At 36.4% G+C, this 18,018-nt stretch overlaps 1 protein-coding gene across 2 annotated transcripts; it reads right to left on the reverse strand.

Annotated features, from left to right (window-relative positions):
- Positions 1–453: 453 nt before the first annotated feature.
- LOC110381486 (cofilin/actin-depolymerizing factor homolog) lies at positions 454–17,582 on the reverse strand. 2 transcript variants are annotated; one of them, XM_021341832.3, is made up of 4 exons: positions 17,251–17,582; positions 6,689–6,879; positions 5,937–6,068; positions 454–1,212 (listed from the first exon to the last, which is right to left on the reverse strand). In XM_021341832.3, exons 1-4 carry the CDS (start codon positions 17,251–17,253, stop codon positions 1,092–1,094), a joined length of 447 nt encoding a protein of 148 aa, XP_021197507.1. In that variant the 5' UTR covers positions 17,254–17,582; the 3' UTR covers positions 454–1,091. The 2 variants fall into 2 exon arrangements, with proteins under 2 accessions (XP_021197507.1, XP_049707513.2); XM_049851556.2 differs by lacking the exon at positions 17,251–17,582 and adding an exon at positions 7,169–7,219.
- Positions 17,583–18,018: the final 436 nt, after the last annotated feature.

Here is an 18,018-nt window from a genome sequence, read left to right on the forward strand (position 1 = left end):
AATATCATTACCAGATTTGTTTTATTTCGATTGTTCTGCCAATACTATTTCGACAAAATAATCTTAAGTCTTCTTTTTACGTGCATGTCCTTTGGATGTTCGTTTAGATAGAAACGAAAACAGAAAAGTATCCTTTCCGTTGTCGGATTCGATTCCTGGGTTCACAAAGCAGCCCAAAGTCTGGAAGTCGTTGATTTCGAATAGCACGTTAGTGGCTGTCCTGTGCATGATCTTGCAGTCGTGTTGGGTTTCCTGTCCTTTCCCACCGAGCTATGAGAGTGAAGAATTAGGGAGTAAAAACCTATGTCTGCGCTGATAATATGTTCTGCGTTGCTGGCTGATCTCCTATTATAAGGACAGCCGCCATTGCTCATAGCTGACAACCGGCTAGGACGCATTTATTATGTCAAAGAGGGTTTATATTTTCTTCAGTCAGTAAAATGAAACAACTAATTTCTCTTATATCGAGTGTATTTCTGGATAAATCGGTTACAAAATACTTATCCAACGCCCGCCATGTATCGAGCCGCAGCTCAAGCTTACATCCTTTAGCAAGATGAATCTCAAACGAAATTAAAATCGTACATTCTTTATATTACAATCTAAATAGTATAAAAGCCGACCGCGTTCGCTAACCAGTTTTACAATTAAAAAGACGCGTACGCTGTATTTAAATTTAGTTTGAGCTTAATTTACTCTTTAGTTATATTATAGGAAAAAAATATATATAATAATTAGTATAATTTAAATTATTACATAATGATTCCTTTTGCTATAGTTACGAGGCTGTCGCGGAGTCGGCCGTGGGTTCACAGTTAGCTGTACATGAGTCCGACCCGACCTGCGCGAGGCCGCTCCGGAGTGGAATCGACTGCAAAAGCTTAAGGATTGAAACGATATATAAAAAAAACCCATGCGAAACTGTGGGCCGCACCGCGAACCACTGACAATACTGACTAAGGCCACAGAGCGAGGGCTCCGTGCAATAGGTCTTGGTATCCGAAAGCACGAGGTCCTTCTGTGGCGGCTGAAGTTGTTTCCGTGGGGCGGTCGCGATGCGCCACACGTCGGTCGTGGCGATAAATGCTGACTTATTGGCGATCGGTGGCGCGCAGCTTCTCTTCAACAGCCTCCTGCGAGGCCTCCGAGAGGTCGGTCGCTTGGATGTACTTCTGTACGCCCACCAGCGACTTCTTTAGTGCGTCGAAAGAGCTGTGGATAATGATAATGATATTGTAGTATAAGATAGCTCCAATGACACAAATATTACTAATTAAATGCATTATCCTATAAAATTCAGGTAAATTAGATAGGCAGTCTCCAGTGACCGTTTAGTTAGTTTATTGCCCCACAATGTAACTCTAGATGTTGGATTATGTATTTGCTTGTTTGTTCTTGGATTATTCTCTGATAATTATTATTGCCATATACCAAACTTATCTATCTCATAATAACCATGACGTCACAAAGCCAACTATCGGGCATTTAGAGAAAAGGATATCTAATACGAAACGTGACTTTCTCGATATAAATACGTCATCATTAGTATGGAGTATGCTTCGCGATTAGTTATTGTTGAGTTGATAAGGATATAAATGTCGGTTCTTAGTAACATGATTGTAATGTATGCGTCATCAAATTATTGAAGTATAGGGCGTGGTCGTTCGTTAGCTGTTTCATGAAATGACGTAATATTGTAAAAAGTAATTTTAAAATTGCGAGTGAATTTATTTATTTTTCACTTTTCATGTCTCGAAATGTGCAATGCGGCAAGACACATTATGCAGTCCAAGACATAATTAACCCCTCTGCTCGACAAGATTTTGACATATGACTTTACCGTTGATTCGGCGGGAATTTTGAATCGCGACATGGAAGTCAAAAATTTGTACTAACTTTCAACACCTGAATTCTAAGTCCGTAATGCCTGATCAGAAGTATTTTAACTATAACTTTAGAGCTCACTTATTTGACAACAACGTGCAAAGGTCAAATGGGGTCAGTTAATTCAGAAAAAGATAATAATTACGGTGTTTTTAAGTCTATCGAAAAGTTAGGCATTTCAAATTTGGTGAAAACTTACCAATAAATAATCGCATCACTTTCTCAAACACAACACAAACGTCATATTTGTAACATTTTCAATCCGTTGCAATACATTTCGTGCACTTATTTATGTTCAACAACTAAAAAATCAGCACATAAAATACACAATAAAATGAACAATTTACAAGATCAAAAGAAGTAGAGTTTGGAATGGAGTATTTTTTTTTCAATCAGCGGTGTGCATTCGATACCTAAATCGGATATTTATTATAAATAATCGAATACCAATTTTATATATACCTATTTTTTAATAGCAACTTATTTCAATTTTATTTCTTAATTTTAAATTATAGGTTCAATTTGTTTTTGTTGTTAAGAAAAAATATATTTAAGTTTTATGAAAGTTTCTAGCATTCAATTTTTATATGTATTATTTATTTTGGTGTTGCGTCATTCGTATTAATTTTTAACTTTAATTGAATTTTTATTACCTATTACGGAATTTTAATTTATTCTTATATTATTTCTCAACAATTCTAAGATTTTTGTTTCGGCGGAGGGTAAGCCTGGTGTTCTGAAATATAATGCAATTTGTAACTACCAAAGTAATGTACTTATTTGATGATGAGAAACAATAATAATAATTGATTGATTTTAAAGTCACCAAATATTTTTTACCGAATCCCAAAAAGGAGGTGGTTCTCAATTTGGATGTTTGTTTTTGGTCGAAAGGGTATATTCCCCATATTTGTTATTAGGTCCAGGATCTGATGATGGAAACCTTGAGAAATCGAGGGCAACTCTCGAAAATTGTAAGCATAGATAAGGTTATAACTTGACACTCAGATGTATGTCTGATAACACTATGAAACAGTAAAGGTTTGGAGCTGACCTGATGATGGAGACCAGAGAAGGTCGAGGGAACTCGACAACCGAACTTCTCTCGTCTCCACCTCCTTCACTGTTGCAGAGGCCTCGTAAATACGAATAATATAAGCACAAACACGATAAAGATTAAATATTCAGTTGTCGAGTTCCCTCGACCTTCTCTGGTCTCCATCATCAGGTCAGCTCCAAACCTTTACTGTTTCATAGTGTTATCAGACATACATCTGAGTGTCAAGTTATAACCTTATCTATGCTTACAATTTTCGAGAGTCGCCCTCGATTTCTCAAGGTACCATCATCAGATCCTGACCTGATAATGGAACCACCTCGGAAGTATACGCTATCAAACAAAAAAAGAATGGGAACAAATATAATGACCACCATAAAATGCTTTGATACCCTAAGTTTTGCAACCAGAAATATCTACTGAACACCAGAAAAATAAAGTCTAAAAATGTAATAGTACCAGCTATTTTAGTCACGACTTCACTTTAAATTGTATTCGACCACCAAATTTAGTAAATGATCACCAACTCTTGACGACCAAATTAATGTATTATTTTTGCCTAAATAAGTCACTGTGATTGCCATAAAATGTAGGCTTATTACCAAATAAAGTATTATGATGCCATATTAAGTTATGTGTCCGGCTTGCAATGCATGCGTGAGTGTCAGTATGACGAGTGACAGGGGAAAATGGAAGAAAATGACATATTGCGCCGACGCCAAGTAAAATTGGGAACAGGGCAGGAGAAAGAAGAAGAAGAATGTGTTTCTCAATACACTCTTATCGCACTGTTTAGAGGCATGCAATAGACAAATTCCACGCTAGTGCAGGAAAAGGGTCCCCATAATGTTATTACATTTATTTTATCAGGCCGAACTAATTTTTTTGGAGTCAGTTTACTTAAACAGGATAGCAAGATGTAAAAACTTTTTTGATGATCATTTACTACTTTTGGTGATCATTTACTACTTTTGGGATAACAATGATTTTTTTGGACTCATTTTGCTTAAATAGGATAGCAGAATTTAAAAACTTTGGTTATAATCTTACTTTAAAATGGTGGTTTAATTTTGGTGATCATTTACTATTTTTGGCTTACGCATGATTTATTTTGGAGTAATTTCACTTAAATAGGATAGCAAAGTGTTAAAACTTTGGTGATAGTTTTACATTAAAATGCGAGTTTCATTTTGGTGATCACTTACTATTTTTGTCTGCTGTTTGTTACTATATCTGGTGATCAGTTAAACATAAGCCAAAAAGAATCACCAAAATCGATAAATAAATGGCTGAGTAATCGCGTAACAAACATACAAAAAAAAACGGTCGAATTGAGAACCTCCGCTTTTTGGAAAGTCGGTTAAAAATAAGTCGGCGGCGGCCATCTTTCCATCTTAGATCAGCTTTCGATGAACAGCGAACTATTTGCCCTTTCAAACAATAAAATCGTCTTAAAATTTTGGGATAATTACACCTAACTACGGCTCTCGTCAAATAGCGTTGCCGCTCAGTTAAAAAGTTGGAAGTAACGAATCGTCATTAAGTTTGGCAGGTCTACAGGAATCCTGCACATAAAACACCCGAAGAAAAATAAGTCTTCATTTGCCGTCTTCAGAAACCCTAAAAACCGAAGATTTTTTTTATTCCGGCTACAACGTATTTTCTACCACTGATTTTCTAGCATTTTTTTCAAAATAAATTAAGTCATCTTACTTTTCCTAATTTATTTTCAGATTATGGTAAGTATACAAAAGTGCAATTTAGTAATATAATAATATCAAATAATATAAAATTATTTAATCGATTCTTTATTTTAACGAATCGGATCATACGATGCAAAACTTCTATCACCGTCGCCATCTTGTCTATGCGTCTTCAAATTTAAAAAAACAACTAATGTAAACAAACATGGCGAGTTCGATCGGAATTCCCGGTAATTACGATTGGATTTTAAAAAGGTATATTTTCTAACGGGATGCTAAATATGAAAGGTTTGAATGCGTAAAAATAATTTTAATTTATTTAGTTATTTTATTTGGTACTCACAAATGCGGTTTGATTGGAAAGAAAATAAATATGAGCGTAAATAATTAGGAAAGTGTATGACTGATTCGCAAGACCCCGATTGGGGTCTAAACCGAGCTTACGGTGACATTGATGTTCAGACCCCAATTGGGGTCCGCTACGGATTTGACGGTTAATGATATAATTTAAAGAAAACCTATAATCTCGATAAAAGTATGAGATTTTAATCAAACATGTTTCAATAAATTAATATTTGATTTTGTCGATAACAGCCAATCAAAAAAGAAAACCTTGTATTTCTCACCGTTTACAAGCATTATTCCCCAGAAATATGAAAGCATAATTTCCTACATGTCTAAATTAACTAGAAATCTGAATTTTCTACAGAAATATTGACAATCACCGTCATGGTGGATCATAAACAAGATTTCCGTACGGCAACCGGCGCGTTCGGCCGCTATATATAATTTTGGCAGCATTAGCAAGGACTCTAGTTTTATTATGACTGAGTTACAACTGGAGCGATGGGGAGTCAATTCTGGATATTGTTGAATTATCTACAATGAAATTCTGTTAGACAGACTGACAGGAGTGAACGATATTGACTGCCATAGCTTTGGTATGATGGAGATACCCGATTGCTGAAAACGAGTAATCGACCAGATCTTAAAATTTAGCTTTTTCTCTTTCATTTGAAAGACATACGTGCGTCATATATATGCTAATATGTCAATATGTAAAAATCATGATAGCGAGATGACTAAAAAACTTTAGAAAACTCGCGCACCCAGATAACATTCTGTAACCATCTGGTATTTGTCCAATATGTCCCATATTACTGCACTTATCGAGGAAATAATATCAAGTAAGTATTGAAAATAACAGTAACCACTCCGCCTAGAGAAGCTTGAAGCGTGCGATAAGAAGGACAGTAGGATAATAAGTCTGGTGAATGATTGGCGATAATTACCTGGAGTACAACATCTTCTTCTTAACCTTGGCGGTGTCGGGGCACCATGACATTAGGAACAGCTTCTGTTTCTTGCTAGCCTCCGACGTGCCCTGGCACTGGTGCGTGTACTCGAAGTCGAACAGGCCATATCTGGAAATATTGCGAATGAAATGCGTTAATTATGTATGACGTTATTTATTTTGATCATACAGATGGAGGAACGGCAAAAAAAGGGAAAGACCTCTATCTAGCAAGTAAGTAGTGGTGAAGACAAGAAATTATTCCATATTTGTTTGGCTCCTGGAACCAGTAAGTATGGGAAAGAACTTTAGTTTCGGTGGCTACAGTAAAATAACGAGCGAGTTGACAACGGTGAATACTGTTATCCGCCAAATTGCACATCTGCATAAACATAATTTCTCGGTCGTTTTCTGGACGTTAATAACATCTTAATTGATGTGATGATACCACGCAAATTATTAACAGTCACCAAAAATTATGACGACACTCAATTTAATCGGATTTTAGGCAAATTCTACGTCTATACAAAAAACATATAGCTTAGCTCCCTAGGTGAACAATTATGCGTAACTTTTTTGGTATTTGGGTAATCATTAAAAAACGTGTGCCAATGTGGTTGCAGTATAAAAAAAGTGTCCGACTCTTCTTGAATTAAGCCCAATCACGGTCCTTATGGAGCTTTGGTTACTCTCAAGAACACTCCCAAAGCCTAAAAAAACAAGTCTAAATTATTATAATATTGCAATTACCTGCACTCTCCAGTGCCGCCCTTCTGCAAATCCTCAAGGAACTGATCGTACTCAGCGTTGCGTTCGCCCACAGTTTCTACATCGATCTGTTTCTCGTCGCGGATGTAGAACACCACGTAACGGTGCTTCTTGTCCTTCTTGATCTCCTCGTACGTCGTTTTGCAAGCGTCCGAAACTGTCACACCAGACGCCTGTAGAAAAAAGAGAAATTAGTATTAACAAGAATATGGGAAAGAAACTATATGTACATATGTACATATATGTACATACATAAATTGGGAAGTTCAAACGTCGAAATGCAATGATTCTATTGAAGTGTGAGTGATTAAAATTTAATTGGAATTATGCATTGCAATCACAGAATCAAGGGATAGGTGGTAGCTACAGCTTGTATCGAATATGTACTGCTTCAGAACAAAATGAAGCTGTTTCTTATAATAACGTTTAAAAAAAATTTGAGAATTTGGGTGAATTACGAACCGCGGAATAAGCAGTGCACTGAACCGGTAGCTTCATTGCCAAATAAATAATCAAGTTGACGAGTTTCAAATATATAGATTTATTCAAATATAGTAGAGGTATTTACGAAAGCACCGTTGATTTTAATATGTGAGAAATGTAAGATCAAAGTGAAATTCTTATAAGTGGTAATGAAATATCTCGAGTTTGTTTGGATCCTTTATTAAAAACACCCCTCATTCTAGCCGATATAATTAATGTTTTCGCTTTGAACACGAATCACAATAAGACCCCATATTGATTTACTATTGTAAAAGGAAAATTGATTTCATTAAAAATTCTGTTCTAGGTAAAAAGTTATTTGTTTCAACTTAAGGTAGCAAAATTGCCGGGCAGCTTCAGAAATCAATATCCGGAAAAGGCTAATAGTTAATACTTAGCAAGCTGAACATCCTATGGTTTAAAATTACGAAGAAGGATAGGTGGTTGCCCTTACAGCCCACATGAGGTCCGAAAGATGAAGACAATAAAGATTTGAATTCGAACGCAGGGAATTGACGTATTTTCAACTTATTAATAGTCAAGTTCTTGACCGTGAAAATTTTGATATTTTTACCATACATACCTACTCATGTCGAAAAATACTAGATTTAAGGCTGTTAAAGTTAACAGAACCCAGAACAGCCAAATGATGCATGAATGTGCTAATTACAGATGAATGCAAGACCACTTAAAGCTAGGGCGTATCCTGGCCAAATGCCAGATAATCGCTAAGATCAAAAACATGTTTCTAAGTTCGTACATTGCTCTAAACGAGATAATAAATTCATTCTCACAGTAATACTAGAACGAAAGTCGGTGGTACTTTGGATGATTTTAACTGTGTGTGACATGTTTAGTCTATGATACGAGGTTATCTATTTTCTTTGTACTTCATGGTCTTGGATTGTGAATTTGTTTACATTTCAGCAGGCTGTTAAAGATATCATAATAATACGATCGTTTTCACTGAAGGTTTAGATCCAGGGTCTACCAGAGCGGAGCGGAGAAGTTATAAAACAGCCAATAGATTTTCTGCGCTCAGGGATACTACTGAGAGAGGAGAAATAGGATCAATCAAGCAATTCGACCGTAATTTTTTGAAAAAATGCTGAGTTATCTCTTCAGTCAGACTCACTCCCAAAAACACAAGTGTATCTTATTGTAGTAACAATTTTTACTTTAAAATAAATTACAAGCTCTACTTCCGAGAGCACAATTCTGTCAAAACGAACGTTCAAAATTCCTAAAGCAACATTTCCTGTGAAACCAAGTCCCGCGTGAACGGAACTGCTCAATAGGCACGGAATGGACGCCTATTGTCTCAGGCGGTCGGTGGGCCAACGAGTTTAAAATAAACTCGAGTTGTAATACGTAGGCATACGTCAGACGACTTCATTTTGAGATGCGGAGACATTTTTACGAGTGTGCCTGCGGTTTTGTAGTATCAGCGAAGATATTTTCTGTTTACTATGTAATAATGTCAAATGATGATTGAATTTTTAGACGAAATCTAGGCTAATCTGCTTTTCGAATCTTTGAAACTAGATGCATTCTGTGTAATGTGAAAAGCGTCAGTAATTGTATAGTTAATAGTCTGTGTAGGTAAGAACTTATTTATGACATTCATAAACTAGAAAGGTATTTTCAAACCCATAAATCTGAGCGAAAACTACAATATTACGTATTTTCTTTGTTAAAATACCTATAAATCCGTACTGTGGCCACTACATTTTCGCTAGTAACTCGGGTCACAGCTAAATAAATTATGTAAGTATGTAGGTAGTTCTGAAATAATCTGCGTTATATACGAAGGCAGCTGTTGTCACATTTCATTCAGTTCTATTTCAATTTAACACAAGGCTGATGCAGTTACTTCTAAATTATATTGACTTCGATAGATTTGTTGTATGTTTATAATACTGCAACTCTGCCAAACGAATTGATCAGTAATAGACCGTATGTCATGAATCGGATTTGTCTAATTCGATTTGAAAGTTAACAAGCAATTAAAACAATCATTAGTGTTAATTATACGGTTCGTTTCATCGGAATATGCAACGCGAGATTAGCTTTCTAAGACTAAAGGAAAGTCTGCAAGTAGTTCCATTGCAGAAATCTCTGATACATAAATAGTGTTATATCGATCTATTTGCAATGGCCATGTTCATTTTGCTGATGATATTCAATTCTCTATAGTACCGTAGTCATTTCGATATCAGGAAAGGAAGGAAATATCAAACCTCCTTCAAAAGAGTACCGGAGCATCGCAGACACCTTTCATACTCCATCTACCCTCTTTCAAAATGCAGCTTTATTACTTCAGAAATAAAGTGCAGTTTACCTCGCGAGGGCAAATGTCATGAGTGAGTCACCGGGAATGTTATCATTTATCTGAGGTCGTGCTTCGAGGCACAAACGTAATGTTTCCATACATTTAAATAGGTATAATTGTTTCATCCATTTGTTTTGTATGTTGTTTGTGCAGGTGGTTCTCGGTTCAATGAGTAACGCTCCGCTGCGGGATCAGTGGGCTTGGTCTAGAGTTGTTTAGTCAACAATACTGTGTAATGTTAGACTTGTCTATTTTATGCCTTGACCTAGTCGCTGAGAGGCCTTGTGGTCAATCGCTGGCTGGAAATCGCAAGTAATTAATACTAGGCGCTTGAATTACGATTAAAACATGTGGAGCATTAATAGGCGTAGTCAGTTTCTAACCCAGATGAGGGCAATTTCCAGTATCAATCATTCCAATCTGCAAATCAGAAAATTTTACGATCCACAAAATATGTAGACTAAAACAGTCTTCATGATTCACCATCGAAATATCTTTGAACCAACCATTGAGCTTAACAAAACCGTAACATCGCTAGAGGCATCTAAAAACGACAGTCCCCCGCGTGGTACGATAAAAATAGCCCTAGTCCACACCCGCCGAAGACATTGGCCGTAGCACAGTCTAATAATACGACGGTGCATGAACCAACACACGTGTGTTCTAATCCTTTGGAGATGTGCACATGGCTTTTTAAGTATATCTTTGGCTTGGTATGTTCATGTAATATTTTTTGGAAACTTTACTACTGAAAAAGTTCAGGAGTTTCGAAGAGTTAGCAGAGCAAACCCAAGTATTCATTAAGATCGGACCTCGTTGTCTGTCGGTGCAGCATTAATTTCAATTCGTCAATCATCATTTGAGTACTTGAACGCATGTATGATATGCGAGCAACAGTCAACTCATTCTTCACTACGAACTACAATGAAGCTATTTATAACGCCGTATAAAAGCGAATCTATTTCTATTTCAGTATCTGATATGTATGATGCCATTGTTATTGCATTTCTTAATTTATATCATGTAAACATCAGTATATTTAGACACATCGTGGGTTTTGCTGCAATGACTGCCATGTTTTTGCACGGCGGAACCAACGGTCTTGGTTGGTAACACATCACACTGCTTTTCAGATCCATATTTATATGTTCCGATCCTCCTCATCATCGGTAATGTTAGTTTCTCGTCCCAAAAAAACTAACAAGAGCTAATTGCCAAAATGGCACGAGAAATAATGTCCAGTTCGCGTGACATTTCAACATTGTTACTTCTTTGACATATTTTCAGACAACTTGGAAGACGTAATGTATCTAATTTAGCATCGCCTTTTGAATGTCAAAAGGTCTAAAACGTGAAGTACAAGTTGACCTTTACAATTTAGTCTATTCTGATTCTCATCCTTGTGATGTTGCTTTGTTCACATCCAATGTCGTAACTTCGGCTAAGAATTCGATCACCTTTTATTCGTTTGCCCTTTATGGACCCCTTTAATGGATCGATTACTGAGATCTATGAACTTAGCATTATACACCGGTAATTGCATATTAGCTTACATCATTTCTTCAAGTTTTACTCACTTCATTTCAGCTTATTTCGAATGAATAAACCCAACATAAAACATGACTTAATACATTCGGAACACGTTTAGTTAATCGCCTTATACCTGCAATATTCTTGGTCGACTGGGTGCATTTACCAGACTGCACCATTTTACCGCATTAGGCGAGATTACAGTCATGCAATACTACGGCAGTCGATCGATTGGCCGTGAATCAGTACTGCAATTCAGAATTCCCGGATACCTTCTGAATAATTCACTAAGTTCTATTGAGTTGATGTAGCCTTTGAGAAGCCTTGGAATTGCGAGGCCAATTCCTTGAAGATTCTATGTATATCAGAGAGGAGTACAAACAGAATTGAGTGCATTGAAAATTAAAGCTTCATTGAATAGAATTACTAAGGTTCCATTGGAAAAGATGACTTTGGTGGAATATATTTAGCTGCATCGATTGCATGGAGACTGTTTTAGCATACATTTACGACTGAACATCCTGACCTTGAAAAGCGTAATTTACTGGAAACTATAATTTTCACCGAATTTCAATTTTCTCATTAAAACTTCAGCAATCTGTTCCAGTTTCAATAAATATCTAGACGTACCACTCTCGCACGGAACAAACATATAAAATCACGCCTGCAGTTGCACGTATATCTGTTCTTGTCATGTTTCACACATGAATTAGCTTTATTGTTCAATAAATGCATTTATTGCTCTCTCAAACTAGGCATTCCAAACTTTTTCTAATATAACAGAAGACGTGAAAAGTTAATGTTTTTTAGCAGCACGAATCGATCTACAATGAGAATCAAAAAGAGGAAAACCAATTATAATTCGGCGATGCAAAAAATCAATTAGTGTAAGTGTTGCCGGGAAGTCTTCATAAATCAATACATTAATTTCGGCGAGGAAATTAATAACATCTAGGTAGACTTCTTAGTCGTGGTTTCTGCCTATCTATAACAAGACACGCCCTTTCTCTTGACCGACTTTTACAAATGGTGCGGGACGATTAGCATCAAAAGGCATGCCTTTCCTTTCGATGGCATTTAGCAGCACAATAAGAACTACATTTCAGAAACTTGCAGAACCATTTCAAAAAAGTTTCTGATACAAACTCCAACACGATAAGTTTTTTCAAATGTTACAGCGGATCGGATAATCAGCGAATTTGGAATACTATGACTTGTCTCATGACGCGAATCTGCGTGGAAAATATAAGCTACCCACATTAATTTACTGTCGTCCGACCGACTATGCTATTCTTGAACATTTGATTAATATTATTTAGATCTAGCTTTTGCTTGGGCGCGGCGGTTTTTGGAACAACACACGGTATAATTCTGAAATCACAGAGACGTTTCGCTTTTTAAATGATCTCATTTCATTTAGATTCGCGTTAATCTACACAGCTACCTACTCTTCCAACTTTTACTATTTTTGTGTCCGTTAGAATTGTTAAATTCACGGTTTCAACGTCTATCTACGAAGTATCCTTGTTATTATTCTAGTAGTATGAATCAATAACCGGAAAGCGGATGACTACTATTACCTCATACACCTAAAATAACTAAAAATATTAAGTACCTAGTCAATCAGGAAAAATATACAATTTGAAGCGACAAATAATACTATCAAGGACAAACTGATTCAAAAAGTTTTGAAAGCAACAAGAGTTTATGTTTATGTTGGTTAAAAATAAAAGAAAAACAGAAATGGGTGGCATAAACGTATACTTTTCTGAAAGTATAAGCAAGTGACTATCATAGGTAAATAATAAAAGCATGACTGGCTGATGTGAACTGAAAACTTAGTGAAATGTGCTCCTTAACATTTTTGGATATAGTTACTTCATTACATAGACAGCCAGTAACGAATCATACCATCATCACGGGTTTGGACTTGAGACTCAAGTCGCGAATAATTATGGCGATGTAGTAATGGCGTCATTACTTCGACAATTCCTTTGAAATACTTTGAATATGTGTCATATTTATTTCTAGTAGTGTCATGTAAAGTACTCTAGTCGTCTAAATTGTTTTGCATACATTCGTAAGGTTATCTTCTTTCCTCTATAATTATCAGTTTCTCAGTTTGCGTTCCGTTTGTCACATTTCTATCATGACGAGGCAAATCTGTTTTATGATTTAGGAGATTATTAATGTCGTTGAGCTCAGTTTTCGCAAGCTAAACTAGTTAAAGCGTAGGCCAGATACATTCGCAGTTATACGACAGATTAGCATGATCTATGAATTCAGGACTAATTAGATAGTCATTCGAATAAATTAAGCGTATTTTGTTGATTTGATTTGAATGGCAATCAAAATATTTAATGTAGCTTTAGCATTCACATAAATCTTCATATTGTCTTTAGTCTGTCCCCTTACATAAATGCAAAAGCGTCAACGCGGGCGGCATTGTCCTATAAAAAACTGCTGTGAAGGTCGTCGACCTTAATGTCAGTCGGTTAAGTATGCGTCACTGGCTGACTCAGGTGACTCGCAAATGTACTGATGAGTAAGTTACGGCTGACTGGACTACGCCATTTTTCTACACGCATTTCATTAACGTGGAGATGCCAATAAAATTGCAATGACAAGAGGTCACGGTTTCGAGTCGGCGAACTAGACTGTTTATCTAGATCTGCAGCGTGAAAAGAAAAATATATCACTGTCAAATTAGCCGACAGATTGTCAACGTTAAAACGCGCTCAACAAAATCCCGAGCTTTATTTTTACTGCTCTAGCGAGATGATATTGTACAATTTAGTATTCGCCCTCTGAGTCGTCCCCTCACGTACGTTCCCTTCAAAAGGGGGAGTTTTCGGCAGGGGACGAAGTGGTTCGAACTGTTTGCTTGATAACATTGTCCGTTGTGGGCTGATTGTCAGCTGTGTATTCTATAAAGATGGATTACAAAAGCTTTCCACCGCAGTCTGTATAAGTTCGTTCCCCTGTACAACGTCCAAATGAAATTCAAATGATCTTTATGACAAGAATAATTTAATAACATGTTAATAACTAGTTTTGCTTTATATTTTCACGTTTTAACAGTCTTATGAGTCATCATGATGGATTCTTTCAGATCTTCTGTGGAAACGGATCATTTCGAGTTATTTCTCTGAATTACTGTCATGAACATGGTAATCGTTCGTTTCACGAGAATTACGAACATATTTTCCTTTCGATAGAGCGCGATAAATTAAATGATAAGGGAAATACATAATCATAATTGTTATCTGGTTATGCTCTTGACCTTGAGGAATGTGGCTTAACGAGATCGAAGTGTTTAGTCCAATCAAATGGCTCTTAATCAACGATCTTTGCACGATCTATACTTCAGTTTAAGTTCTAAATTGTCTTCTCTTCATCATAGAATTGGTGAGTGTACAAATAGGTTTCACGAACAAAGGGAAGTAATACTTATTATTCCGATGACGCGACTCCAATTTCTCTTTAAACATGATTAGATTCGATAAGTACCTATAGGAAGACTATTGTCAGAGAAGTCACTTGTCAAAGAAATCTGCTGAAATGACGAATCATAAACGCATTACTTGCAGGATCAGAAAAACGATGTCTTCATTGGTCACATGATAATTTCGAGATAGTTCCATCAATGGAAACATGATCAATACAGATCAGCCCTGCCGCAAATAAATTACAGGCTTAGTACGCTCAGAGAAAGTCTAGACAAACATGGTCTGCCGTACAGGATGACTCATGAGAAGTACCGTGACTCACTGTACGAGTTTTTCTACATTACTTACCATACATGGTTGGAAACTTCATTATAACTCAATTGGAGTTAAGAGGCTTAGTTTAAAGCTTTTCTATAAACGGTTTTGTTTTTACCACATGATAGTCTTTATGCCTTTTCTGGTTTGAATCTTAATTTTTATGTGCTGTAGGTGGCGCGCCCGTGATCGCCTTTTGATAGAATCTTTGTGATAAATGACTACTTTTGAGAAATAGGGAGACATGCGTAATTAATTATAATACCTACTTAATAATGTAAATAATTAGAATAGGAGATATAAGATATGCTTACAAGATTAATGAATTACCTTGTAGGTTACAAATTAAATAGAATCACTATTCCATCGTAAATGCCTGCAAATTAACTGTAAATCCTGATGAATAACTTTTTGGAATTTAATTATGATAACATTTTAGACTCATATCCTGTCAAATAGTCTCGATATGCATATTTGTGTAGAGGAAGTAAACCACTCATAAATAATTTGTGATTAACCAAATTATTTTGATTCCATCTACCTACACTTATGTGAAAGTCACTAGAATATGTGAGAAATATTGCAAAGTCATTCTATGTTCACCTTGTTTGTTCTCAGTAGTCACCCCTAATCAGTATGTCATCTATTGCTTTGTGACTAATATCCTTTTAGGACTGAGTCAATCAATTTACTTTCTCAGTTTTACGGTATTAGTCATAAAAGTTGGGTCGGTCAAAATTAATGTTACTGTGTTGAACCAAAATTACTTGAACATTGCAAAAAGTTACTGTTTATAATACTATTTTATATACTGTTTATATCATTCCAGTTCAGTGTCAATGAAACTAGAAGTTGATTATTGACATGATGCAAAATTCAACTTTCAGAAGTAGGTAAGGTAGACACAAAATTGGGCCCATCATCCAAATGTATCCAGAGTGATGAGCTACTATAGGGCCAAAATGGACTTTTGAGGGGACAGTCCCGGAAAAATGGCATTGGTTTAGTATCTGCGAGATTGTCGTCCGTCCAACATTCAGGAGGTCTGGAGACAAGATGGGGAGGTCTTTGCTTAGCAGCGAGGGGAAACAGTAAGGACTTATGTTTGGTGTGAGACACCATTTAACATAATTACTTCTGTTACATTAGAATTGAATAGCCTGTCTAATAAACTATATGTATTTGCTGGCTTTGGTTTCAACAATTTTAGATTTGTATGCTAAACATGATACGAATAAATAATTTTTACAAGAATATTATGTCTACGAGATTAATTAGTTGGTCCGTTATGCTTTGCATGATGGGTGTGGTTTTAATACATATTTTTATATTACAGTTACTATAACTCTGTAAATTGTAACTGTTCATTTTATGATGAATACGGTCACAAGTTCCAGTTAGAATACTAGAATCCAGTTCATTTTACATGTCAATTATTTGTAAATTGAATTGAGGATACCCACAATAGGAAGTTATGGACCAATTATGTCCTCCTTCCAGTTCTATAATTATAGGATATGAGGTCATTTATGTTGAATATTTTCCTTCATACAGATACTTTTAGTCACTGGGGTTTATCACTATTCAGAAACGCTACGCCAATCAGAAATAAAGGGAAGGGAAACAGCCACAATGATAAGAAAATTAATCCTATAATTCAGTCTGATATCTGCAAAGTAGTTTGGCGTGATGCCATCTTGTTGGACCTTATTGTTTAGCCGTAAGGACGAGTTTTGCATGTTACAAGTACCTGTCAAAATGTCTGGTACAGTTAGATTTTCGTCAATAGAATTGAATAAGTAACGACCTTGACATTGCTCGGCCAATACCCCCAGTTCATTTTTAAAATGACGTAGCACCGGGTGCGGTGTTCAGACGCCTATTCGCCCCAAAATAGACACGAAATCTATGTGACAAGCAGTGCCGCGATCACTACGCCTTATATGGTCAAACGCAAGTGCGATTGCGCGACGATGCATTCCCAGTAAAGTTCGTTGCCCCCGGCACGCTACACACCACTGATAACTCATCTGGCCACTACCCTTGCCTCTACAGCCCCTAAATACCGTACATCAAAGCGTAGGGCACTTCAGACTCGTCAAAAAAGGCGTTGCAGGAATAACCTTTCAAACGTACGTGAAATCCAATACCGGTCCATCGAGTCGCATTGTTCACTAGTCAGGACGCCGCAGCCCGACATGTCCGCGGCCATAAACTTAAAAACACAACACGTGGCATCAAATCACTGAACGGTGACAACGATTTTTACGAAAAGGCGTGCAAACTCAGCGGTGGGTTGTGCGAAATATGGCGGCACCGGTCACTGAAGAACGCAGTCCCGTGAAATTGCGGCATTCCGATTCGTAATTCACCACTCTCGTAATAGAAAAACACAACGCGGCTGTTATGCACTGTAATTTATTTTCTTCACTTACCATTTTTTGATGTTAAACACGTAAAAATTCCACCACTAACTTCACCGACACCACGACAACGGCGACCGGAACGACACTGTTCGGAATGTTGGCTAACCCTTTTTTACGACACCCAATGAGCGCATGCGTCAAACTGACTGGCAAAATCAATACAATGTCCTTTTAAAACAACGCCAAGTTGACACTAATTGATAAGTACTGAGTAACTTTTTAATACAGATTTATATTTATCTTATAGTTTATATGTACAAATTTTAAACATTAATATTTATTCGAATAGTAAGCGGCGGAACAAGACGACAACTTTCAGAAAAGTACACTAGCAACTCTGTCGAACTACGCGATAAAACATACTGAGTACTCAAATAAAATTGTTATTGATAAATATAAGTCACTTCAATGTTGGTAAGATTAGATATCTCAGTACACGACACTTTGTAGAACCAAGGATAAAAATACTTTTACACAATCAACTTTAAAAGTGAGTCACTGATGACGGCAGCGCTTCAGCCAATCAGAATTTAGTATTCAACAAAATGCCCATTTATGGACTGACGGAAACAGTCGCAAAATCTCAATGACGTTTGAATTTGCGCGCGTTTTGACTGGAGCCGAAGTTTACTTTTTGATTGCAACAAAGAAAAATATTATTTTGCGAGAATATTTTTAGCTGAATCATGCAATCTATGATATGATAATTCAACTACGCTTTAGCTATGAGTTATCGGATAAGATGCAAAGATCAGTATTCTAGTTTTGTTGTTTTTA

This window comes from Helicoverpa armigera, chromosome 28 (genome assembly GCF_030705265.1).
Source record: "Helicoverpa armigera isolate CAAS_96S chromosome 28, ASM3070526v1, whole genome shotgun sequence".
Classification (NCBI taxonomy): Eukaryota; Metazoa; Arthropoda; class Insecta; order Lepidoptera; family Noctuidae; genus Helicoverpa; species Helicoverpa armigera.